The sequence below is a fragment of the Ammospiza nelsoni genome, chromosome 9 (genome assembly GCF_027579445.1).
Source record: "Ammospiza nelsoni isolate bAmmNel1 chromosome 9, bAmmNel1.pri, whole genome shotgun sequence".
In the NCBI taxonomy this organism is placed as follows: domain Eukaryota; kingdom Metazoa; phylum Chordata; class Aves; order Passeriformes; family Passerellidae; genus Ammospiza; species Ammospiza nelsoni.
The window spans coordinates 8930668-8955219 of NC_080641.1; the positions used below are offsets into that span (position 1 = coordinate 8930668).

Genomic DNA, 24552 nt, shown 5'->3' on the forward strand with positions numbered 1-24552 from the left:
TAAGTATCCAATAGCTATGGGCATTAAGCCAAGTGTAGTTAGAAAATTCTGCTTCCAGGACAGGTGCTGAAGAGCTCATTCATGCAGAACAGCACTTTGTGCCTCACATCATTCCTGCTGTAAATCACAGCACTGCCCTGCCCTGGAAATCATCCAGCTGATCCTCTCCATCACTGAGGAAAAGAGCTGTTGGGCTAGAAATGTAGAAAATAAATATTAATAAAAATGAGGGAATTTTCCATAGAGAACTGCTGAAAATACTGTATCATAGCAGTATCAGTTTCTGGCCAAACACTCATGTAACAAAACCTACTCCATATGTAAATTTAATTGGATGACTTCTGGACAAGCAAACATCTATTAAAGGATTAAGTATCCATCTTCATGTAATTGCTTGGGATTTATTCTTATCATTAGAATTATTAGTATAGATAAGAAAACTTAATCAGGGACTATAATTGTTCTTTTTATTTTACATGCACAAATATATACAGTTTATTTTAGGAAGCCATGCAAATGTAGAATTGCATACACTCCATGTATCTATATGAGAAGTACCAGATTAAACAATCTGAAATTGCTTGTTAATAGCTTTCATCCTGACACTAAAAACTGCAGATATAGAATTGTAACACACTCTGTGTATCCATATGAAAAGTACCAGATTAAACAATCTGAAATTGCTTAATAGCTTCTATCTAGACACTCTAAGCTGCCAGTGCTTTACCTGAGCTGAACAGAACTCATTCAGACAGTGAAACACTTTAGAGAACACCTCATATAGTGCACCCCACACACAGCGTGAGAGACACTGAGTTATTCCCACAGTGTGTGCTGAGGATCACCAGTGGTCAGTAATTCCATCTCAAACCTTCAAAAGTCTCCAGTGCCCCTCAGGAAAAGGCCATTCAAGCTCTCCTCCAAGCTGGGGAGAAATCAGAAAGCATCTTTTTGTACTCATCCTAAGGCACAGCTGCAGTAGCAGCTCCAGGTGTAAAGTTTGAGCCTCTCTGGCTTCAGAGCAGCCCCTGAGATTCACTGAGCAGCTCTGCTCATCCCAGGCTGCTGCTGATTCAAACAGGAGCCACGTCAGAACCCAGCACTCTGGAGCTGTCTACAGTTTCAGGAAGGCAACACTGCAGAATTTTTCACTCCTGATGTAATCATAACTCTGAGGGTTTGGGGTTTAGGTATCCCTCTCCCAAGCCTTTGGAATGGTGGGAGAAATTTATGAGCTTTTCAAAACCTACATACAAATAAATTATGTTGATTCCCATAAACTTTGAATTCCTTCTAAAATACCTTCTCTCTACTGCTACAGCTGACATGAATAAGCAGCACTCTATTAAAAAAAAAAAAAAAAAAAAACAACAAACCAAATACTTTTACAATTAAATACCCTGCCTGTGCATAAAGTTCAACCAGACAGAGAAGATTCTTTAATGTTACCAAGAGTACAAAAAGGGATGGGGAATAAAAAACAAATCCAAACAGTTACCATGTTTGTTTATAGGACTTGCATGCAGGGTAATAGACCAGTCAAACACTAAAATACATTGAAATGAATATTGATCAGAGAATAATACTAAGCAAAAAAATGATATATTTTCCATCAATACAGAAGTTGTCTTGAAGTCCCATGAATAACTTTTAGAAAAAATGCATAAAAAACTAAAATAATTCTGAAATGACTGCTTCAAAGAGATCTTGTTCTGCTAAAGTAAATCACCATCTCTATTTAATGCTGACCTTAAACAGAGACTGAGCTCAAAAGATGAAACACCAAAGAACTTCTGAGAAGACAGCACTGATGGCACAAGGTTATCTGCAGGCTGCATAAGGCTTTGAGAATCTTAAGATTGTTGGAAAAAAGGTGGAAGACTGCAGAACCAATAAAACTAATCTGATGGTTATGGGATTGCTCCCTGGGAGACACAGATATCCCACACAGATCCAGTCAGGGCTGCCTTGCCAAGCCCCTCCTTGGGGGAGTGATTAAGATACAAACACCCTTGTGTTCTGATGTTTCAACCCCACATCAAGTGCCCATCTCATTCTTTATTCACATGCCCAAAAAATAAATAAAAGTACACAAGAGAAGGCACAGCAGAACTGCTACAGATGAGGCCCTAAGAGGAAACACAACAGGAAACAATATACTCCAAACTCCTGGAAGAAACTGCATGGGGGGATGGATACAGGACCTGACAACCACTCTCTCCTCTACAAACACTGCTCCTACAAGAAGACACTGAAGAGAACTGACAGATCACAAAATGCATGAGAAAGCACCAGAAAGGAGGAAATGAAAACAAAGAGAAAACCACTGTCACGTAAGAAAGGAACATGAGAAACCCACACATTTAATACTAAACATACCAAGGATGGCACTGAAAGGTACAACAGACAGCAAATCAAGGGGGCAACATAGTTAACAGCACAACATTTAAAAAAGAGTGGGAAATATGAAAGCATAATATGCTTAGCAAAGATACACAAAAATGTGAAGAGTTTAAAAACGAGACTGGAAAAAGAGAAAGAAAACTGGGAGAGAAGCAGGATATAAAATGGAAGAGAATGAGAAAGCTAGGAAGGTGAGAGAAATGCAATGAACTTTTAAAGAACTGGCACAGAGAGCAGCAAAAAGGAAGAAAAGCAGCTTGTGTATTGGTCCAATTGTGAAGTTTCTCAAAGATCCTTGGTAAGGTTTTTATTTCCTTAGTAGCACAGACTTGGTAAGAAAAAGAAAGAGGAAACTCATAAGTCATGGCACTGAATCAAGGGAACAGGAGAGGAAACAGGAGAGGAAACTGAATTGTGCAGATTCAGAGAAGGAAGACAATGTGAGCAAGAGATCACCCACTGCTGTTTTCACTAACATTTTGTGGTTATGGGGGGGAAAAAAACCAAGTATGCACAGGGAACAGTGTTCCTCAAGACTTTGTTTCTTATAAAAACACAAGGGATACTAAATGAAAGGGATACCACAAAAGGAAATAAGAAAGTTTGCTATGAGTATGGAATGAAACAAGTTATTAACATTGACTTCTATGGGATATTCTCAAATGTTTTATCCACATAGTGACAGATTTTGCTACAAACTGGGTACACAGTGCACAAGGACAACATTTCATGCAGTTTAAGCAAAAATAATGCACCAATGCCAATAAAAGAAGCAATCTTTTCCTTTCTTTATGCCTGGGTGTCTCTTTGCCTGATGCAGGCAGAAAGTCAATGGGCTTATGTGGTAAAGCAAAGTGAACAGGGAGCCTGATACAGGCTCAAAGAATTCTGCCTGGTTTTTTGTTTTATAAAAAACATATACCATGTCATACTGTAAACAACACCCTCCATGCAAGAACGAGAAGGGATGGAAACACGGGTGAACAGTGGGATCAGTCTCAGTCCTGGCTGCTGCTCCCCAGGAGCAAATGTGTGAAGTTGCTCTCGCCTTTGCCTTGAGGAGAACAGTGGGACTGGGCAAAGCAAGAACCATTCATTCCCTCATTCCCAGTGCAGACAGCACTGGAGCTCAAGGACCAGGGTGTCCCAGTGCCCCCACACCTCACACAGTGCCACTTGTCTGCGCAGGAAACGGGCACAGACACAAATCATTATTTTCTACTGTTTGCAAAAGCATTTTAAGTTTCCGTGAATAAATACAAAGGTGACTTTTGAATCTTAAAGGACCCTCTGGAACTCCTGTCTGTGCAGCTAAAGCTCTGCACTGCTGGCAGGAACAGACAAAGGTGGACAGGCACAGGCAGACCCAGCTGAGCAAATTGTTTTGCAGAGCCAGTCCACTGAAAGTGATGGAAATTATATTTAAAGATGCCAGGAACACTTTCTGTGTCTTCTCAAATACCACAAAATACAATTTATTATGATATGCTTGAGTCTGGAATAAAAATAACATTAACCTACTCGTTTTTCCTGAATCCAAGCCCTTACCAAACTGCATTATCTCACTTAAATGAGAGCTAAAAATATCCATAACACATTGTTCTAAGACTTGTTTTGGTGATGTATATGGGCTTTAAAAATGTTTTTTGGTACAAGAGTGACATATTCTTCCTTTGGCCAGAGCATATTTTGAGCAAACTTTGCCTTTCAACACTATCAGATGCAGGCAATGTATTGACCTTCCTCAGGACTGAGGACAAATTCCAGCACAACAAACAAACCCATGACATGTTTGTCCAAAAAGCTCCACATCTCCAGAATCTACAGCTGGCACTGCAGAATGAGGCAGGTCTTCCCTCCACCTTCTCCCAATGCTCATTTATACAATAAGCTTTCTAATGCAATGCCCAAGGAGCTGCTCTGAGTGATCTAATTTTAGATAATATCCAATATTTTGTCTTGTAATACAAGCAGTATATATACCAGAAGAACTCACATTCCAAATATCATTACTTTGGAAAATAATTAAAACAAAACAAAAGCTTCATAACTAAAATAAATGAAATAAAATTTGATCTGTCTTAAGCTAGATAACAAGAAAACTTTAAGGATACTAAGGCAGTACAAAAAAAGAGCAATCAAGATACACCACACACTTGCAGAGAGAAGAGCACTTAAAAATTGCAAAGCATGTGTCACTACCTCTAGCTTTTAACCAGGAAGATAAATGATATAAACACACATCCATCAAATGTCAAAAAAAACCCTGTAGAAAATACAAATATGCTTCCTGAGTTCTATGATTAAATCATTGGCACTAGTCTGCTACTAAATCTGCATCCAAACTATAGTGAAGATTTCTCTATAAATGAAACATTTCTGGATCTGATTCTTTCCAACTGTATGAGAATGGACATTTACCACATTCTTTTGCTATGAAAAGACATGGCAACTTGCAAAAGTGATGAAGAAGTGATAAAAAAATAAAGCTGGCCCTAAAAAGGGACCAGTGGTTCTACTGAAATGGAATGTCTTCCTCTGCTGCACCACGTGCCAGGAGGTTCTCTGAGGAAATCTATTGAAATGAATGTTGTGACAGCTAGTGTAACTTGATTCATTGTTCACGAAGAAATCAGAGTACAAAGGCACAGAGAATGCATCCATTTATTAAGGAGGTACACACAAGGCTTTGCCTATCCATTCACAAGTTCTGTATTTTCTTTGACTTCAAGGATCTTAGCATTTATGACAGAGAAGAAAATACCTCAGTTCCTAGAACCAGTAAAGTACTCCTGCATTTTCCTTCCTCAGCCTTTAAAACCAGACTTTGTTCACTCGTTCCACCTCCAGTTAGCAGAAACTGCACATTAGAAGATTTCAATTCTTGCAGCCCATAATAAATGCATTCTGCAGAATATGCTCAAATTCTTCAAGCTCTGTCTCATCTCACAAGGAACACCCCACTGTGAAGGAGCCTTCTTAGAACTCACAGGCAATGCCCTCAGCCAGGTACAAGAACCAGACCAATTTTGAGGACAGCAGCTTTCAATGGCTCAACAGAACCATGAGCAGAGAAGCAACCTCACCTGCAGCTGTGTCAACTGCAGCATGATTGCTATTTCCTTTCAAAGCAAAGTGCATGAAAACTTCAGGGAAAATGTTCCAAATGCCACTTTCTCACCTTTGATGCCTCTGCTCAGAACTGCACTCAGAAGGAGCATCTAAGAAGTGCCTCAGAAACAAAACAAGGAGTCAGAACAGGCCAAACACAAAAACCTCCCAACAAGCTGAACAGTGACCACCAGTTCTGTTTCTGACCTGGCATTACAAAGGCAGATACCAGGACTCTGCTAAAGGACTTTTTCTTGATCTAGCTAAATGTAGCAATAAGATATTTTCTCATCTTTAAATAACACCATCCCTTTCAAAGTTTTTCTGTTTCAGTTTGAGAACTCCACCTGGTGCATTGCCATGGATGTGACTTAGTGAGAAATACTGCCATCACTGAGAAGTGCTCTTTGGAAGCTAAACCAGCCAGAATTTCTGTTAGCATTCACTAAGTTTCAATTGACCTGGTATAATTGATTAGTTCATTTATTTGCTCTATTCTTTCTCTAGCATATTGACAAAGGTTTCACACTTAGGCATACAAGTAATTTTATTCTCAATGGAGCAGTCCATTAAAGCCTATTATATCATTAGCACAATGATACACATCTATCTTCCAAGCACTTACATCTATGGATGAATTTTACACTTCTGGTGTAATCCAGCCACATGCCTAATATATTGACTGCACTGGGAAAGTTTTCTTTCTGCACTCAACCACCAAAGTCCTTCTGTTTTCATTACTGTATCACTACACCTGATCTTCTATTAACACTCACATTGATTTGAATAGCATGAATTAGTTTCAGTACACCAATAGCAGAGTTAAACATTTCTGCTGCACTGATAAAAAGGTGGCTCTCTGATGTCAGTTTTCAAGATGGAGTTGAGCAGATTTAGCAGCTCCACAGTGATGAAGGAATCCAAATGTTCCTTGCTACCTTCTCTAGCAATCATGTCACTCTGTCATAGATGCAATGCTCACCTGACTGCATCACAGTTCAACTCACTAAACTGGCAGTAAAATAATAACTTTTGTTTTATAGTGACTTTTCTTTCAGTTTATCAGGTTGCTGCCAGGACAGTCAAAGTGGGAGGAAAGAAGCAACAGCAGCACATGACACCATTCATGTTATGTTGTGCAGCTTCACTCACCTCCCAGAGAGGTAATACAGAATAGATCCAGTGCTGTGTGCAGACACTCCTGATTTCAAACCTAACTGGAATCACATTAACAGCACTGCAGCCTTGTCTGAGCACTTTAAAGTCAACGGGACTAAACCCATTAATGACTTTATCCACAAGTCTGCTTGACACAAGGAAACCTTTTTAGCAGAAAGCAGCTGTATGTCTGGTAGAGGGGTGAAAGGACACACCAAGTTCATCACATCCAAGTGAACAAAACCTTCAGTACAGATGTAGCAACTCCAAGATTAGATCCTTATCCATTTAAGGGATGCTTATGCTGTGGTGACAGAAATTGCCAACAAAGTTATTCCAAGACAGAAAAGACATGATCCACATTGGGACTGGTTTATCAGGACAGTGTTCAAACCTGAGCTATGCACCAAAGCTTAGTAAAACAAACCCATGCAAATGAGATGCTCATAATTTTAAAATCACTTTCTCTCAGTCACCACCACACCCAGCCTGGCCAGCCTGCAAGGTGATCCATGCCAATCAGCAACACAGAATCCTACAATGCTTTGGGTTGGAAGGGACTTTGAAGATCATTTAGCTCCAACTCCTGCCCATGGACACGTTCTGCTATCCCAGGTTGCTCTGAGCCCCATCCAATCCAGCCTGGAACACTTCCAGAGAAGGGGCAGCCACAGCTCTGTGAGCTCTGTGCCCCCTCACCACCCTCACAGGGAAGAATTTCTTCCCAATGCCTAAGCTAAACCCAGTCTCAGTTTGAAGCCATTCCCTCTTGTCCTACCTCCACAGTTCCCAACAAAGAGTCCCTCTCTGGTTTCATTGTAGGTCCCTTGAGACACTGAGCATGCTGTGAGGTCTCCATGCAATCTTCTCAGCCTGTCCTCACAGGAGAGGTGCTCCAGTTCTCTTACCAACTTTGTGGCCTCCCCTGGACCTGCTCCAGCAGCTCCATGTCCTTCCTACACTGGGGATACCTGAGCTGTACACAGCACCCCAGGTGAGGCTTCATGAGAGAGGACCAGAGGGGCACAATCACCTCTCTCCAAATGCTGCCCACACTCCTTTGGATGCAGGTGATTTCCACGATGCCCTGGCCCCTTGCAGAAATGTTCCATTACTCCATAAATTAAGTCGCTCTGCTCAGCGGGAGCAGGATACCTTCTGTTTAAATAGCGTCACTCACAGAAACCGAAGCCTTCGACAGTTTACAGTGTTCACGTGGCCACACCCTCAGTTGTATCTAATTATCTCAAGCATTACCTAATGAAACTGTTGCAGCAACCAGAACTATAGCGAAGAGACAGCAAAACTTATCCCGTCGGCGCAGACAGCCCGACAGAATACTGAGAACTTGCATGCAAAGCTGTGAATCACTTACAGCTCCACACGTCTGATCCATAAACACTTTTGGTGACTGTACTTTGAGTTTTCAAATCAGGAGAACAGTTGAAGCAGCTTAAGATGACACCCCCCTCCCCCCCCCCCCACTCCAGAACCGATCAGTCAAGTGTTATATTTTCAATTTCAAGACAGTGGATTGCTCATCTACACAATGAATTTGACAGATAAACCTCTACCTGCAAACTTACACAACGTGCCAGGAGATGCTCAGCTGCTGAGCTACAGCTTACACCCAGAGACACAAACAATCAGAGAATCAGAAAATCGTCAAGGTTGGAAGGCACCTTTAAGATCACCTCTGAGGATGGTAACTCCACCACCTCCCTGGGCAACCTATTCCAGTGCCTGACCGCCCTAACGATTCCACAAAACCTACACCGACAGCAGGCAATACACCACCCAAAACTGCATCCACAGGAAAAAAAAAACCCCAAAACCAACAAACCAAGCCAGTCATACCCGTCTGGAAGCCTTCATGCCTCCGAGAGGCACAGAGAATGGCAGCGATGGAGTCCGAGAGCGCTCGGGGCAGATGCTGCCGGGGATGTCAGCGGGACTTTGAGCGGGCACGCACCGAGCGATGCCGCAATGCCGGGGCAGGACGCCCTGGCACGGCACACGCATTTAGCAGAGCGCACATTTAAACTTTAAAAGCGCCCTCCCGGTGCTCGGGGCGGCTCCGAGGGCAGCGGGGCCACCCCGGGCTGTGGTTCTGTTTGTCCGCGGAAACACCCGGGATCGCCGGTTTCCCCCACAACGCGAAAAGACAACAGCGAAACGGAGCACCCCAATCTTCTCCGTTCACCCACCATCCCCCGGTACGCCAAGCAGCGGAAAACAAATTAAAACTAGAAAAAGAAAGAGACTTAACGGGTGAAGCGGATGCCGCGGAGACGCCGGAGCCGGGCGCAGCGGCCGAGCCAAGTGACAGCCGGCAGCTCCTCGGGCCGGGCCCGCCCCGGCCCCACCTCGCCCGACGCCCCGGCGGGGCGGCACCGCCGGCCGAGCGCGGCCTGGGGCGGCGGCGCGGGCCGCTCCCGCCGCCTCCTCACCTGGTGGACGCCCGCTGCGCCGGCGGCAGGTCGCGGCACATCCCGCGGAGGGCGGGCGGAGGGAGGGCGGCCCGAGCCCGGTGCGCGGCCCGTCAGCGGCGGCTCAGCGCCGCCATTACCGGCCCGCAACTGACACGGAGCGGCGGCGGCGGCGGCGCATCGGGAACTCTCGCGAGAACCGGCCCGCCGGCCGCCGACCTTCCCAGCATGGCGCCGGCCCGCCGGGCCCCCTCAGCGCCCGCCGCCATGTTGGGTGCGGCGCGGCCGCCCTGCCCTGCGTCTTTCTCCGGGATTTCCCTCGGAGATTGTCTTGTTCCCCTCACAGCTGTACAGGCCTGACCTGCCGGGGCAGTCCCCTCGCGTTCCTTATGCAGGGCCCTGGGTGTTGGTGCAAGGCCAGGACTTGGCAGTGCTAATTAAACCCGGCGCTGATGCTGGCATTCCTGAAGCGGCTCCAGCCGAAACTAGGGCACCGCTTTTTAGTCATTTGTGTTCATAGCCTTCATCTTTAGAAAAAAATTTTTTTTTTTTTTGAAATGAAAGAGTCTTCAATTACACTCTCCCAAATTTAAATTTAAATAAACATTTGCAGAACTTCAGAGACATGACTGAGTTCCACGGGCTTCATTTCACTTTTATCACTCATTATAAACATGAATTAAGAATTTGTTAGTATACTGACTTCTAATGCATAGATTCCACCCTGAAGATGCATTAAAACCACCCACGCTTCAAAAATAGGTCTAAGATATTATCCAGCGCTAGCAAATTATTTACACTGAAGAAAGAAAGTTATTAGAATAGGAAAAAAGAATTTCTTCCTCCAGTTATTTTGGGAATGCTCCCTTCAGGGCCTGTCTACAACTTCCCCAGTCTGGTTTTCAGTCATTAGTGAGATTGTTTGGTGCCAAATTTCTTGGGGGAGCATGGGGGTGGAGAGTTATCAACCCCAAACACTAAAGGATCATGTTAACTACCATGATAACTATTTTTTTTCTTTATTTTTTTCTTCCTTTTTTTTTTTTTTTACTTCACTAGAAAGGATTAATCTATTTGTACATAGCCTCTCCTCTAGAAAATGGCCATCACTTTGCATGTAAGTTATTCCAGTATGAGAACATCATAGGAAAACACCCTAAATACTGAGAGATTTCAGCTATAAAGTTTAGGCAATGCAGAATTTAATCACATTTCAATTACAGGATTCTCATTTAGCCTTAATTTGGGTCTTCTGCATATACAAGCTAATTACAGAGTACATTTTCCTGCATAAACATACCTCCTTTGAAAGGAGAGGTAAACCCGAGATGTCAGTGGTTAAACCTTTGGAAATTATTTTTATTTCCAGCACTGTGCAAATTGGACTGGAAATGGTCAAAGTGCTCCTTGGGCACTTTTAAAATTTATTTTATAATTATTTTGATTTTGCCAGCTGAGGGGAAAAAAATACCTGAACATGGAAAGACAAGCACAGGTCCGGTGGGAAAGAGTGGCAAGTAGTGCCAAATTCCCTCCTGAGTTCTCAAAGAGCAAACTTGCTGCTCCCAAAAGCAGGAGACTGAAAGTAATAATAATAATAATAATAATAATAATGGCAATTTCAGTCAATGAAAACAATATTAATGCAATGTATGGGAACCCTGATTGCAGACTAGGGCAAATGATATTATTATATTCCTCATCATCACATAGTGTTTGCTTAAATTTACTGCTTAATATTGCTGGACTGGCAGCCTATTTAAATTATTCAGCACTTTTGTAATGTACTGCCTCTTTAATTATGCTTTTAAACAGAGTTTCTCTTTTCTGCTTGGAAGCAGTTAGTCTAGTTTCATGCTCCTCCTTCTTTCTCATCTCCAGGCAAACTAGGACTTTCTCAAACATGGAAATCATTTGGTTTAAATGGAATTAAAAGGCAGTGTTTGTATTCTGGTTTTGCTCCTGTTTGCTCTCTGTACCTACCAGTGGAACCTAACTGGTTTGAGAGTGAATCTTTGTCACTTTCAAAGATTCCCTTGCAGTGAAGTGAAAAGCTCTGATGGCCAAACACCCAACACGAGGAGAGAGAGAAAGAAAAAGACATTCTCGTGGAAAACGCAGTCCCCTTGTGGAATTCAGAAATAAAAAAAAGCTTTTACCTGCACACAGCCCCAGGTGGGAGGACAGGGATGGAACCCTCTGCAGCTGGATGAGCTCCCTACAGGGCAGAGCACGGTGGGGAACAGCAGCCCTGGTGCTGGATGGAGACACTCAGTGAGGGAAAAGCAAAGAGCCACATTCTCATCTTTCACTCACTCGCTCATTGCAGCTTTAAGAAAGAGGTTTGGAAAGTTTTCCACTCCACACTGTTCTTGCACACCCCTTCTAAAATTAGAAAGGGGCAGCTGGCTCCTGCAGCCCGGAGCCCCCAGACTCCCTCCCCCCTTTCCCTGACTGACGTGGCTCCCAAGAGCCATGGAGGAATTTGGGGAAGGGTGCTTCCACCTGTTGGACGTGGAATGAGATTTTCCAGGCACACCATTATAAATCCAACTGTCAGGAGCTGACAATAAACCAGGACACAGAACAGCTGTGAGGATTACAGGACACCCCCCCCCCTCTCTGCTCTGTACTCCTACAACTTTGCAGTCCAGCTGACAGCAGAAACAATGCATGAAAAATTGTTCTCTTATGAATTAAAGGCATCATTTCAGATTTCTTCCCACAGTTTTCCAACTGTACCACAGGGTCCTAACACAGAATCTGGCAAGTTGTTCATGTTTCATTACACCCCTCCAAAATCAGATTCTTTTTCCCAAATACAGCATGCTGGCCTTTGCACTGCAGGTGGTGCATATAGCTGTGTCCTGTACAGCAAATAATTTTATACCTACCTTAACATGGAGCACTCACCTTACCCTTTGCATTCAGTTTGATCTGGACTTTTTGTTCAAAACAAATACAATTTTCAAAAACAAGCATATGAAAGCCACAACTTATTTTTTAATTTAATTTGCAGAAAGAGTATGATTTTGTTGATGTGGGGAAAAAAAAAGGAGGGGGGGAAATTAATTATTTTTTCCAAACCTGCTTAGCATGCCGCACACTCAGCACAGCATGACTCAGAGCAGGGTGTGAGAGGCAAGGTAGCACCAGCAGGGCAGTGCTTTGTTCTGGGTCCCTTCCACAACAGCCCCTGCTGAAGGCAGTAAGGTGTTTCCATCCTTCAGGTGACAGCAGGAGAGGGGCCACGCTCCCCCTTCCACCTGCAAGGGGCTCTCACCAACTGCAGCTCCATCTGCTCACAGCCCAAGGAGCACTTTGACCATTTCCAGTCCAATTTGCAGAGTGCTGGGAATCTTGTCTGCAGCTTGGTGTGTAGCTGGTTCAGCCCTCCCCCAAAATATCATGTTCTACTCACAAGTTTTTTTGCTAAAGGCCACAGAAGAATGAAAATCCCCTTCTTGGTCTCAAGGCCAGATCTGGTGTCTTTGCTCTGTAAAACCACATTTTTTCTGTCACAAACTAATTTCCTGATCTGCTGACAGTCAGGGTCACTTCAACTTCACAAGTGAGATTTCTCTAGAAGGAGCCAAACTATTTTGCAGTTTGGAAAACATCAAATGGCTCCGTTTGCCCCAGGCAATGAAATAATTATACAAGGAGGATAGCAATCAGCTGCCTGGGAGGAACACAGACAGACATTACTCTTCACCTCTGGCTGAGTAGGAGTTGCTTGATGAGATCTGCATTAATTACCTGTGGATATTTAATGAGAGCCTTTTAAGGACAAAGCCACAATCAGCTACAAAAGGCCCTGCTGCTTCAAGAGCAGGGAGAGTCTTCTAATCCTGAGCCTTTTCCTCTCCTATGGAAGGACTACATAATCTTGTTTTTAATTTTTTTCAGACTAAGTAGCACAACATATTTAGAACAGCTTTGTAGGCTTTCTCCACAGTTCACAACAACAGAAAGATTTTCCTTTGGCTACAACAACATTAAGTCTTCAGTTTCCAGACACCTTCCTATTTTCTCTTGAACCAGGAATACAGCTCTTTAATACCTACAAGGAAGAGGAGTTTTAGGAACAGAAAATTACCTGTGTTAAATATGTTTTAATTGTATATGTGTGCAATCTTCAACTTTGTCTTCTTTTTTGATGTGGCCAGTCCTGATAATTCTTTTTAAAGTTACTTCTCAGCAAGACTGTCCCTCCAATCAGTTCACAGTGCCCTGGTTTGTTCACCAAAAGTACAGAACATGCAGCAGGGAGTGGAAAAAGGATGAAGTCATCCCTTTTGTCAGCTACTGACTCTTGTATGGGGCTAATGAAACAAGTGAACCATATCTTATCATTCGTTCCAGCTGAAATCAGAGCTGGGGAATCAGTACAAGAACACCAAGTAAAGACAATTCACAGCCATTTCCTGACATGTTCCCAGTCAAACAAAAGCCCTGATATTATGAAATACATGCACCTGCATCCCAGTATCTACCACTCCACTCACTTCTTTAAAGTTCTGAATTTTGCAAAAGGTTGTATTTTAGGCATCTGTAGTTGGTCAAAGGTGAATGAGCAATTTAAAAATGGGGGGAAAAAAGTCTGACCACTTAAAATTCAGTGGGCAAGTCTTAAAACAGCTTTATAAAACAAACAAGTATGTTTATTTTGAATCATTACTAAAATAGTTTACATAATATACAAACAAATATGCTATGAGGATAAATTTGAAAATAAGTCACAGTTGGTTTTTTTTTTTTTAATAAAAAGCATTTGTCCAGTGAAATGTTCAAAATATAAATGCCCTCTTTTCCTTTCTGAGCTATTAAACATCCAGAAAAACAGCACTTCCATGTCTTCTGACTGTTTTTATTTCTACCCATTAAAATAGGAAGCATTATCCATTGCTGGCTCTCAATAGTTAGAACAAATCCAGCTCTAAGTGCCCACAGCTCTGTGTCTCCCAAACTCTGCTCTTTTATTTGCTTCAGGTGATTTTGGTAAATTTCTTTTAACACCTCCAACCTTGCCTAGCAGAAAGAAGCCAGAAGCTCCAGCTCCTCAACAGGTTTTCCTGTTGAAAATGTTTTTATTTTTTTTTTTTGCAACAGGACAGTTCAAAGGGCTTGTGAATGAAGGATGGGCCAAATCTCTCAGCTGCTGCAAGAAAACATCCTATTAATTTGAGAGCATCTTCACACATTCCTTCATACTCAATAAAACCAAATGGACATGGACCAGTGGCTCAGAGCATGAAGCAACAGCAATGAAATGGAAGTGCTGCTATTCTCTTTATTTTTTTACCCAAAGTATTTAACAATAGAAACAGGTACTTGTTGTGAGGAACTCCTGACATGAGAGACTAAAAAACATTTTAAAAGCATGCTCTGCAAATCTGTTCTTTGCTAGAAATTTATACAGCAAGCAGGCAGCAATACACAGATACAAGAAGTTATTTTTTTTAGGATATCAAGTACCACAAATAAATAGATTCTCTCAATGCAAAAATAATGATCTTAGTAAAAGGAGAAATAAACTATGTCTTCCTAAAGTTGTGTTTGGAAAGGAGATAGTATGTACACGGGGATGACATTTTATCATTTCCACCCAAATTTTATGACTTGCAAAACTTTGAAAGAGTAGAGAACTCCTGCAAGCAGCCAGGCAAAGAGGTACTGAGGAATTATTTAACTGACCTTACTACTGAATTTAAGCAACCTTTGCACCTCTTCTTTTCTCTTTCCCCAGAACTGTTTGGAGCAGGCTCATTTAAGGAAGCAATGCTTGCTGAAAGGTTCTCTACAGGTCACAGATCTTTGAAGCAATTTTGCTATTTCTGCAAGTGGCCAGAGATAGCTGACACCTATGTTGTGATCCAGTGGATCAGGAAGAAGCTTGTGCTTAGACTCAAATCACTTATTCATCATTTTCAGTTTATTTCTTATGTTAGAAGTGAAGTAAGCAATTGTGGGAGATGAAGGTGATGGCTTTACATTGTTACCTTATCAAATGTGACACCAGCTTTATGCACCACCAGAGGAGGATCCTCACAGCAAAGCCAACAGTGCTTCAACAAAGGTCCAGAGGCAGATGAGTGACTCTGAACTGAGGCACAGCAATGTTGAGCTCCAGGATACCAAGGCTGAATGCATCACTGAATACAATTTACCAACAAGTTCCTTGCTTACACGCTGTAGTTTCCTTAGAGAAGTCCCACTTGCTTTGGCAGAAACAACTCTGCCAGCTGGTGGAAAGGCTCAGCACAGAAAGGACTGGTCTGTGGCTGCCTGAGCTCAGCAGCCACGCTCAGTTCTTCCCTGCTCTGCCTTGCAACACACATTTTGTATCTTCCTCCTTTCTCAAGTGCTCTCCAGCAACTTTTATGTGCACCCCTCTAGAGGGAGGCCCTTTTCAGGCCAAACGGGCAACACAAGATGAGATATCCGGCTCCACAGTCCACTCAGCTTATCTGTGTCCATGCCATTGTAAGAGCTGGGAACATCTGAGCTGGTGAACTTTGCCCAGAGGAAATCCCGGACTTTCTCCTCCACCTCTTGGAAGGTGAGGCTCTTTCTCAGTGACTGCTCATCCAGGAGAACTGTCAGCACGAGGGCCACGTCCTTAAACGCTGCGTTTTCATGGTCACAGTACTTGTAAAAGATCAGGGTGGAGCCTGCAGGCAGCGACTCAAATCTATGCACCACTGCCACCTTCTTGCCCTCACTGAAGCCAGAGCTGAGCTCTGTGTCCACCTCCAGCTTGACAATGTCACTGTCCAGCACAGCCTTGTCCACGCCGTCGATGCTGATTGTGGTGGCGTTCTGGGACGAGGCAAAAGCATTGGCAATCTCATTGCTCAGGCACCTCAGGGCCTTCTCAGCTTCCTGGCCAGCTGTGAGCAGCAGGATAGCAGGCTCCAGATGCTCATGGGAAGAGTTGAGACGTTTCTCAAGGGACACACGGGCTTTTCTCCACAGTCTGGGGTCCTGGCTTTGGTAAGTGTTTTTTAGTTTCTCCATCCGGACCCGAAACTCTTGCAGAATTTCAGCATCTCTCCTTGAGGAGGTTCCACCTTGAATCCCACTCCACAGGATGTAAAGCAGTGGGACACAAATTAACAGAACCAGTAACAAAGTCCATATCTTGTGAAATCCATTCTGTGATTCACTGTCATCTATAGAGAGATGGAGCAAACAAGAAGAAAATGTTTTAAAAGGCATCAGAAGTCAACAAGTGAAAGGAAAACAAGAGGAAACAGTGAAATGATCCCATTCTCAATACTGGGACAGTAGTTGAAGAGCATAGAAAAGATCTAGTTAAGAAAGGAAAGGAAAGTGAAAGGAAAATAAGAGGAAACAGTAAAGCAATCCCATTCTCAATACAGGTACAGTAGTTGAAGAGCACAGAAAAGATGATCTAGTTAAAAAAAACCTAACCACAAAACAGAGAACAGTTTTGAACTCAAGCCACTTTGTGAAGTGACAACCTTAAAAAAAAGAGCATTTTTACATATTCCCACATTGACTGAGACTAAATTAGACCTTCTTCTGAAAAAGGAGCTCTTAAAGTTCATCAATATTCCATTCACTTTAATAAAATCCAAACTAAGAGCTTAAAATGGTTCTGAAAAAGGTCAAAGCTTCTCCTACATTTATGGCCTGCACAAAAGATCCTACAGAAAACCTGGCTGCACCAGAATGATTTCTGTGTTATTTTTCTTGCCTATTCCCTTAGGATAAAAATAGTTCCTGCAGCAATTTTTGCATCTCAGACACTGGTGGTCAACACTATCAGAGAACGTTGTGGCCTTTGGATCAGTGAGCTTCACAAAGTACACACAGCAAACCACGTCCATCAAAGATCAGATATTTTGATTTGGTTTCATATTTGAACAGGTAAATTAACACTTGTTTCATGCACTGCAAGCAAAAGGATTCTGTTCCCAGTAAAATGAGTGACAAAATGCAGCAATCTTCCTGGAAACAGGAAGAACTGCATTCCTTTTGTTCCCCTTTTACACCCCAACTTTTATCAGGACAGTAACAAAACAATAGTTAAATAACACCACCACTAGCCCTGCCTCAGTCTTAATCTTGTAAACATTACAGATAAAAGACCTGAAATTCAGGTGAAAATGTTATCCATTACACAACACCCTTCCTTCCTTCATGCTGATGCCACCTCCCAGCAAGCAAATCATCTGTTCTAGCAAGGACCTTCAGCTTAACACCAACTCCAGGAACTGAAATACTTGGAAAGGCATAAAAATGGTTAAATGTCACACAAGCATGAGACAGAAGTGAAAGCAGAAGTCTTACTTCTGGCCAAAGGCTGTGACTGCTTCTCTGTACTGGACTGATACCGAGATTTACTTCTGCCTGTTAAGAAATAAGAAAGGAACATGAGAAGAACACTAAGACAACAATTATGCCCAATCTTCCAGCAGGGAGTTGAAATCACCAAACTGCATTATTTTCAACAAAAACTTTTACATGCAAAATCCCACAAAGCTTACAGGAAGGGCAACAAAGCACCCTGCTGAACCAAACCCAGTTCTGCTAAGATGGAGCAAAGGTGAGGCTGTCACCTCATCCCAGGTGGGGCAGGGTCAAGCTCAGGGGTTTCAGTTCCTTTCCACATCTTTCTCCCCCTTGTGCTCAAAAGAATCATCCTGAACAAGGAAAATGACCCCTTCACCACTGTCACCAGCCTGAGAAGCCTCACTCAAGTGTCAGAGCAAATCTCAATCTCTGCTCTTTGCCAAATGCCAGCTCCCAAGCCATCCTCACAACCTTGCCTAGAAAGCACAAGTCCCCAGCCTACCACAAATTACCCCCAAAGATTTCCAACTCTTGAAGAATTATGCAAATAAAACTCCATTTCATGTACAAGGTGATAAAATGGAAGAAATTTAACAAGCTGTTATTTTCTGCACAAGGATCCCATATCCCAATTAAGTTTCCTGATTTTGCTCAAGAATTTGAGAGGCATAAAAATGGAAACTTAATTAATGGACACACTAGAAAAACAACATAATGCAAGACCTAAATAGTAAAAAACAAAGCAAAATGTTAAATGCACAGTCTTCTTTTCCCTCTCCTTGCAGCTTGGGTTGGAGGCCTGCTTCATCAGCAATCAGTTTCTTGGGATGAATTATGCCTTTAAAGCAAAGTGCAAGCTTTCAACTTCAAAATATACTTTTGGTCTATTTAAATGGGCTCAGACAGCAAAGTACAAGAGGCATTATCCATAAAGTGTTATGAACAACTTTCCCAAGAGACCAGCATGAATATAAACTGTGCAATTTTTGGTCAGCATGTTTTCTACATTTAGCCAGGTAATTAAAAAGACAGGAGAATTTATGGCTCCTTGTTGAACAGCAACTGGTTCAAAGCTGAAGGCTCTTTAATATATAACCAAATCCGGACTGTCAATGGCACTATTGAGAATAAATTGAACAAACATACCCTGCAGTAGTTATTTAAAGACACTGAAATAAACTCCATAACCTTGTTTCTGTATGAATGTAACTGCAGAAGGTGCTAAAAGCAGCTCTGCTTTAAGCTGGGGCTTAACTGGCTTAATGAACTGCCCTATTCTGTAATTTCAACCCCCTACTCCAAAAGGGCACAGCCATGGAGCTTGTCCTGGCTAAGCTTATCTCAATCTTCTAAGAGTTAACAGCTCAAAATCACCTCAATTCTGTAACACAGCACAGTGCAGCTCTGTTTGCACAGAGCAGGTTTCATATTTAGGTGACAGCTGTAACTCATGCACTAAAGGAAAAAATAATTCAATTAACAGATCTTAATCTGCCTAAGAATTGTGCATTATTTACAGCACAATTTGCACAAAAGACCCAGTAAATTTTTTCTTGCTTAATTCAAAAAATCTAACTTCTGCAGACACCTTAAAGATTTCAGAGTTTTAAGTGATCTTCCAAAGTTATTCACCCTACACACAAATAACCACTCCTGCAGCACCTGGAAGGGCACAGAAAAGTAAAACTACCAGACAAGATAGAACTCTCTGCATCAATTAATTTTTCAAAGGCATTTCACAGATGTGCAGCTACCACAGGATGAACTTCTCTCCTGATAGCACCATGGTTTAAAAAAAAGCCAAAACAAACAACAAAACGAAAAAGAAACAAAAACCCAAGCAACCCCTGCAGGTTGTTCAGACTGAAATCTGATTTACAAAACTTTGTTTATCTGTATCTAAACCTGTTGAGGATAGAAACAAGGACCAAGATTTTACAAAGAATTCAGAACATTTTCTTTCAAGCACTCTTCCAACAGGAAGGGAAAAAAAAAAAAAAAGGCAAACCCAAAAAAACCTCCAAAAGTCTGAAACACTGGGAGTCATCAGATGAGCAGACTGGATTTTGCCTGCAAAGAAAAATGCTGCTCCTTTTCAAGAGTATTAGGACAATTAATTCAGTCACAGCACAGCAAGCCATCACTTCTCAGGGAAAGGATAAAAGGGAAGGTTTGTGCACAAACTAACATTCACTGCCACCAAAACGTAAATAAAGGTTTTGTTCCCCTCCTCAGCTTACCCCACAAAGCCCCTACTCCATGCTCTGCATTTACTGTCCCATGAGTCAACTCCAAAAAGAAAAATGAAAGAGAAAGTGGAGCATTTTCTGTGGTCAGCAAGCTGAATAACCTCACAGAGAGGCTCTGACTGGAATATGCTGCCTTCTCCAGTTTCTGTTTGAATCTGCCTCCTGAGTGCATGCCCATCTTCCCAGACAGTGTCCCAGGGCACAAGGAAAACCAGAAGCAGAGGAAAGGAAAATAACTCTGTCCTTTTCATCTAATGACAGGGAAAGACTAAAGTTCTCTTGTTTTACTTACTCTGTGGTGCAGAAGTTGAGTAGCACTCTTGATTTCCCTCAAGGAAGTCAGCCTTTATTCCTGAAAGCAAAGCACAAATGGAAGAACTCAGTCCCCACATCAGAGATCAGAACAGGACAGCCACACATGCTCTGGCTCTTTCTATGAATTCCTCAAGGCTAATCAGGAGGAGGAGGATATGTTGTGATGGCAAACCAGCACAGCCTCCTGGACCTCTCTGAGCTGCAGAAAGTTACTTTTATCTATTACAAAGGGCTTAATTTGGCCCTTCACCCCAAGGCTTTTGCCAACATGACAAATCATTCTTCTTATGGCTTCTTTTAAAAAGACATGTAACTTCCTTCTGTGGCTAAAAATAATCCCATTTTTTTTCTCACTTTATCTCCCCATTGCTTCTGCAATACACATGGAGAAAAATCTCTGAGCAATGAGCAAAGTGCTCCCTCACCTTGAAATTACTTGGTGTAGTCACTCCCCCTGCTAAAGTCAAAGATAATTCAGCTCTTTAGAACATGAAGAGTTTTACTTTTCCTTGCCTGAGGCAATTAAAGATCCACCCTCATATGTTTTTTGAAGCAGGGAAAAAACTTCTTTCTGTTTTGCTTTTCAAAAACCACACAGTTGGATATTTATCAAAGTTGAAATCTGCCTTTTCTTGAACTTTAAGGTTTTTCACCCAAGCAGATTATCATCCTATTATAACCAGTTTTGCTTTGGCTCAGGCAGGAGTACACACTGAAGCTTTATTTTTTTTTAAAGAAACCCTTTTTCATCCATTCAGATTTCAACTCAAAAACTTCCCCCTTTTCCAAAAGAACTGAATGATTGTCATTTTAATACATTTAAGCAATTATTTGTTACACCATGGAAGACATGCTGATAAAAGCTGTTACCTTTTAATGGTGCAGAAATGGTTGGTTTCTCAGTTCTGTTACTATCATGAGCCTTTGCATTTTCCTTTACTGTACTCTCTTCAAAGTAAACTGTAGTCCCACCTGCCAGGAGCAAAAAAAGAATAAAAAGAGGATTGGCAAGATCATAAATCTGAAGGATCAAGTTGTAGTTTTGGAACATCCATGACCTAAATCAGTGATTTTCTAAGTTGTGAACTCCCAAAAGTTACTCTCTTAAAATGCAACAAAAAGCAACTAAAACTTGAAATGCTTATGTTAAATTTGAGTTCACTAGAAATACAGCTGTCTACACCACCACATGCTTCTCAAAAATAAAAATTAGGAGTTCTTGCTTAAAAACATGAATATTAGGAGCCAAGAAATTCGTTATACTAAGGGATTCAGTGTAAACACCATGGGAGTATAGAGAGTTTTTCCCACAGCTTTGGGCACTCCCCTTAAAAACAATAATTGTGCTGTCTTTCTTATGCAGCATTGGGCAGAGGGGAAAAGAGGCAGAAGCAAATACAGAAAATAAGTTCCCTTTTAATGGAGTCCAAGCCATCCTTTAGTTAGGTCTCATTCTCTCCTAATCCATAACAGCAACCTAATTTCACCCCTCAGGTAGGTGAGAAGAATATAAATCAACATTTTTCAGCTGTTTGCCACATCACAGACTCATTGAGCTGTGAAACCCAGCTCAATTAATGTCACTAACTAGAAAGAGTAAACCCTGTAGGATATCAGAGGTCACAGAGCAAAGGTCAGGGCTGGGAAACCAAATGCAGGAAAGGATAAAATGCAAACCCAGAACCAAGGGGCTGACAAGAAAAAGCTCAGGTATGGAATAAAAAACTGTAGAACAGTTGGGGAACAGAGATTGTGGCAGAGCTATCAAGCATCATCAAACAGCAAAGGGAAGAATACAATGTGCAATTTTTTTCTGACATTCACTCTGGGCCCTTTTACTCTTTAACCAGCTGGAGTTCAGTGGGTTTCTGTAGCTCTTTTACCACATGCCAAGGGCAATGCATAGCTTGCCACCTAGTGTTTGGTAATTTTATTTCAACTAAGAAAACAGCCTTTTTCTAACGTGCTCTGGCAGTTTCACACACCAGTGCATGTCAAACATACTAAGGAGAAAAACAAAACCACCAGACCCATCCAAACCACAAAAAATGGGAAAAAGCTGTAAGTTTTAAACTATGGCAAGTCACAGGTGCAACAGTTAAGTATTTGCACATGCTTAATGGAGCCCTATATTTTAAACCCATCTTAAAAAGCTGTTAAGTGACTTATTTATCACAAAGCTCCTCACTAAATTATTTTCAGGAATGCCAAACTACATATCCATAATATTTCACTATGTACCCAGGTTTTACAAGGAAAATCTCCCCAGTAATTGTGACCAGAAGACCAAAAAATATCTATCAGCCTAAAGAGGGCTACTCAGGCAGTCCCTACTCTTAATTCCTCTCCCCTTCCTGGCATCAATCACTATTCTTTGTGCTACAGAGACTTCTTAGAAGTTGTAGAAAAGAAAGGTCAATGTAAGACAACTTCCATGAAGACTGCTAGCACGCATCTTCAGCTCACCGATCTAGAAGCTGCCCTGATTCTAGGCAGGGGGTTTTAGGCTCTTAAAACTCTGCAAGCTCTTCTTAAAGCTCTTAAAGCCTTCCAGCTCCCCAGGCAAGTCACCTAACCTGTATTTAAAACCTCTCAGCAGAGGCCTGGAACCAGTTTCTCAGGGTGTGGTTTTGCTTCCATTCTGTTCTCAGGGAAGCAGGACAATTCTGCTCCCCCAACAACCCAGCCTGCTTATTGCCCTGCCTCACAGACCATGCCCTAAACTCTGCAGGAAAAGCAAAATACTGCACATCTACAGAGGGGGGAAAACTAATCCTCTGCTGCTATATAAACAATTAGTGTCTGTTATCATACTTTTACACCTGTTGTGCCTATAATGCACCACAGCTACAAAGAGCTGGGGAGGATGGGAGGGAGAGGAGCCTCATTTTTAGAGCCATCTAATTAAAAAGCCAACCCTCAGCTGCACCTCCTGAAGCAGCACAGCCACATTTAAAACACTGAGCCTGTTATACCCTGTTAGCCACCATGTGGGAGCAAGAGCTTTTTTTCCCAGACAAACCTCTCTACTTGCCTGAAGAAATACTCATAACCTTCCTCAAAACAAGATATTTTTTTTTCCCTATGCCTCCTGGAAATTCTGCTTCTGGAGCAGAATACAGGCAGGCAATTCCTGGTGACAAAATCACAGATGGGAATGGAGAACAGTCTCAAGCTAGCCCAATGCATCCCTGAGCACCACCGCACTCCACAACAGAGAAAAGAGGAAGGAAATACAATTTATTCACAGCTTCCTGGTGGAATGACGGGCTAAAGCCACATTACTATGTTACACTGAGTTAGCATGTTTCTATAGCTTGGAGAAAGACACGAGTTTCATCAACTAAAGCAACAAGTGGCTGCCACACAGTGATAACACAGCAGCCTGTCCAGCCCAGTATCCAGGAGCAGCTCCCAGAGCATCCTTGTGTTTCAAAAGAAGGAAAACCCCAGTTTTGCATTTCCTCATAAACAATGCTGCTCCCAGTAAGGAGCACAGCCACTGAGGGGTCGATTCTGCAGCTCAGCATACCTTATTTAAATCCTGCCTTTCAACACCAAGCAGTGTTAGTAGAATTTAAATGCTGTGGTAAAGTACGGTTCCAAGTGATGTACTAATAAAACAGCCACCTGAGGGTTCCAGCGTGCCCTGCTGAAAAGGATCGCTCCTCCTCCCATCCCGGGTCTGTGGGGTAAGAGCCACAGCGGGATTTCCTCACCTGTGTGCCACGGTAACACCTGCCGAGGAGTTAAACCCAACAATCCCCATTTCCCTGAGCGAGGGCCATCCCAGCCCCTCCGCAGATCTGGGATCGGAGCCTACCTGGCGATCTGTACGCTTTTATAGGGGGCCGCGTCAGGGAGTCTGGGGTCCCGAAGTGATGCTCGTCCCCTGAAACGAGACACGGGTGAGGGGCACGGCCGGACAATCAGCTCAATCCCACCGGCCTGAGAGCCTTCCAGAAGCACCGGGCTCACCGGGAGCCCGCGGTCCCGTCCCAACACCCCCGGAGGGAAACCACAAGGCGCCCGCCCGCCCCGCTTCGCGCCGCCCTACCGCACCCTCAACCACATGATCCACCGCGGGCCGCTGCGCCCGCCCGCGCCGCTCACCCTGCAGGGCCGCGCTGTCCACCTCGTCCCCGAGCTCCTCCGGCCGCGCCGCCGCCGCCGCCAGCCGGGGGCTCTTCCGCCGCCGCTTCAGCCCGGCACCGTCCGGCGGAGCCAACCCGGGGCCGTCCGCCGGAGCCCCCTCCTCGTCGCCGCTGCCCACCATGCCGCCCGCCGCCGCGCCGCGCCGCTTGCCCCGGCCTCGTCCCCTGCCCCGTCCTCTTCCCCGTCCGCCCGCCGCCGCCTGCTCGGGCCTAGAGCTGCCGCCTTCCCGCGGCGGCGGGGGCGGCTCCACGGGCCTCACTTCCCGCGGGGCGGGACCCGCGTCCGTCGCTTCCGCCCGCCCGCGGAGCGGCCGCCGCGGCGTCACGTGGTAGCGCGGCCGGTCTGCCATGGCCCCGGCACCGCCCTCGGGGCCCGCACCGGAGACCGGACCGGGATCGGGCCGGGCCCGG

General features: G+C 43.5%; 2 protein-coding genes across 2 annotated transcripts in view; both read right to left on the reverse strand.

Annotated features, from left to right (window-relative positions):
- CEP350 (centrosomal protein 350) overlaps nt 1-9238 on the reverse strand; it is a 69299-nt gene extending 60061 nt beyond the window's left edge. Inside the window, exon 1 of the mRNA XM_059477832.1 lies at nt 9123-9238. The gene's annotated coding sequence lies outside the window, so the exon portion shown is untranslated. The remainder of the gene's footprint in view (nt 1-9122) is intronic.
- Nucleotides 9239-13743: 4505 nt separating this feature from the next.
- Nucleotides 13744-24298, reverse strand: LOC132077014 (torsin-1A-interacting protein 1-like). Its single transcript, XM_059478457.1, has 6 exons — nt 24101-24298; nt 23811-23879; nt 20858-20959; nt 19965-20024; nt 17421-17480; nt 13744-16276 (listed from the first exon to the last, which is right to left on the reverse strand). The coding sequence occupies exons 1-6, from the start codon at nt 24261-24263 to the stop codon at nt 15483-15485; spliced, it is 1248 nt and encodes a 415-aa protein (XP_059334440.1). The 5' UTR covers nt 24264-24298; the 3' UTR covers nt 13744-15482.
- Nucleotides 24299-24552: the final 254 nt, after the last annotated feature.

Coding starts and splice junctions, on each gene's coding strand:
- LOC132077014 (XM_059478457.1), bottom strand. CDS start 24,263: ATGGTGGGCAGCGGCGACGAGGAGGGGGCTCCGGCGGACGGCCCCGGG. Junction 17,481..19,964: donor CTCAACTTCTGCACCACAGA/GTAAGTAAAACA, acceptor ATTTCTTAACAG/GCAGAAGTAAATCTCGGTAT. Junction 16,277..17,420: donor GTCACAGCCTTTGGCCAGAA/GTAAGACTTCTG, acceptor ATCTCTCTATAG/ATGACAGTGAATCACAGAAT.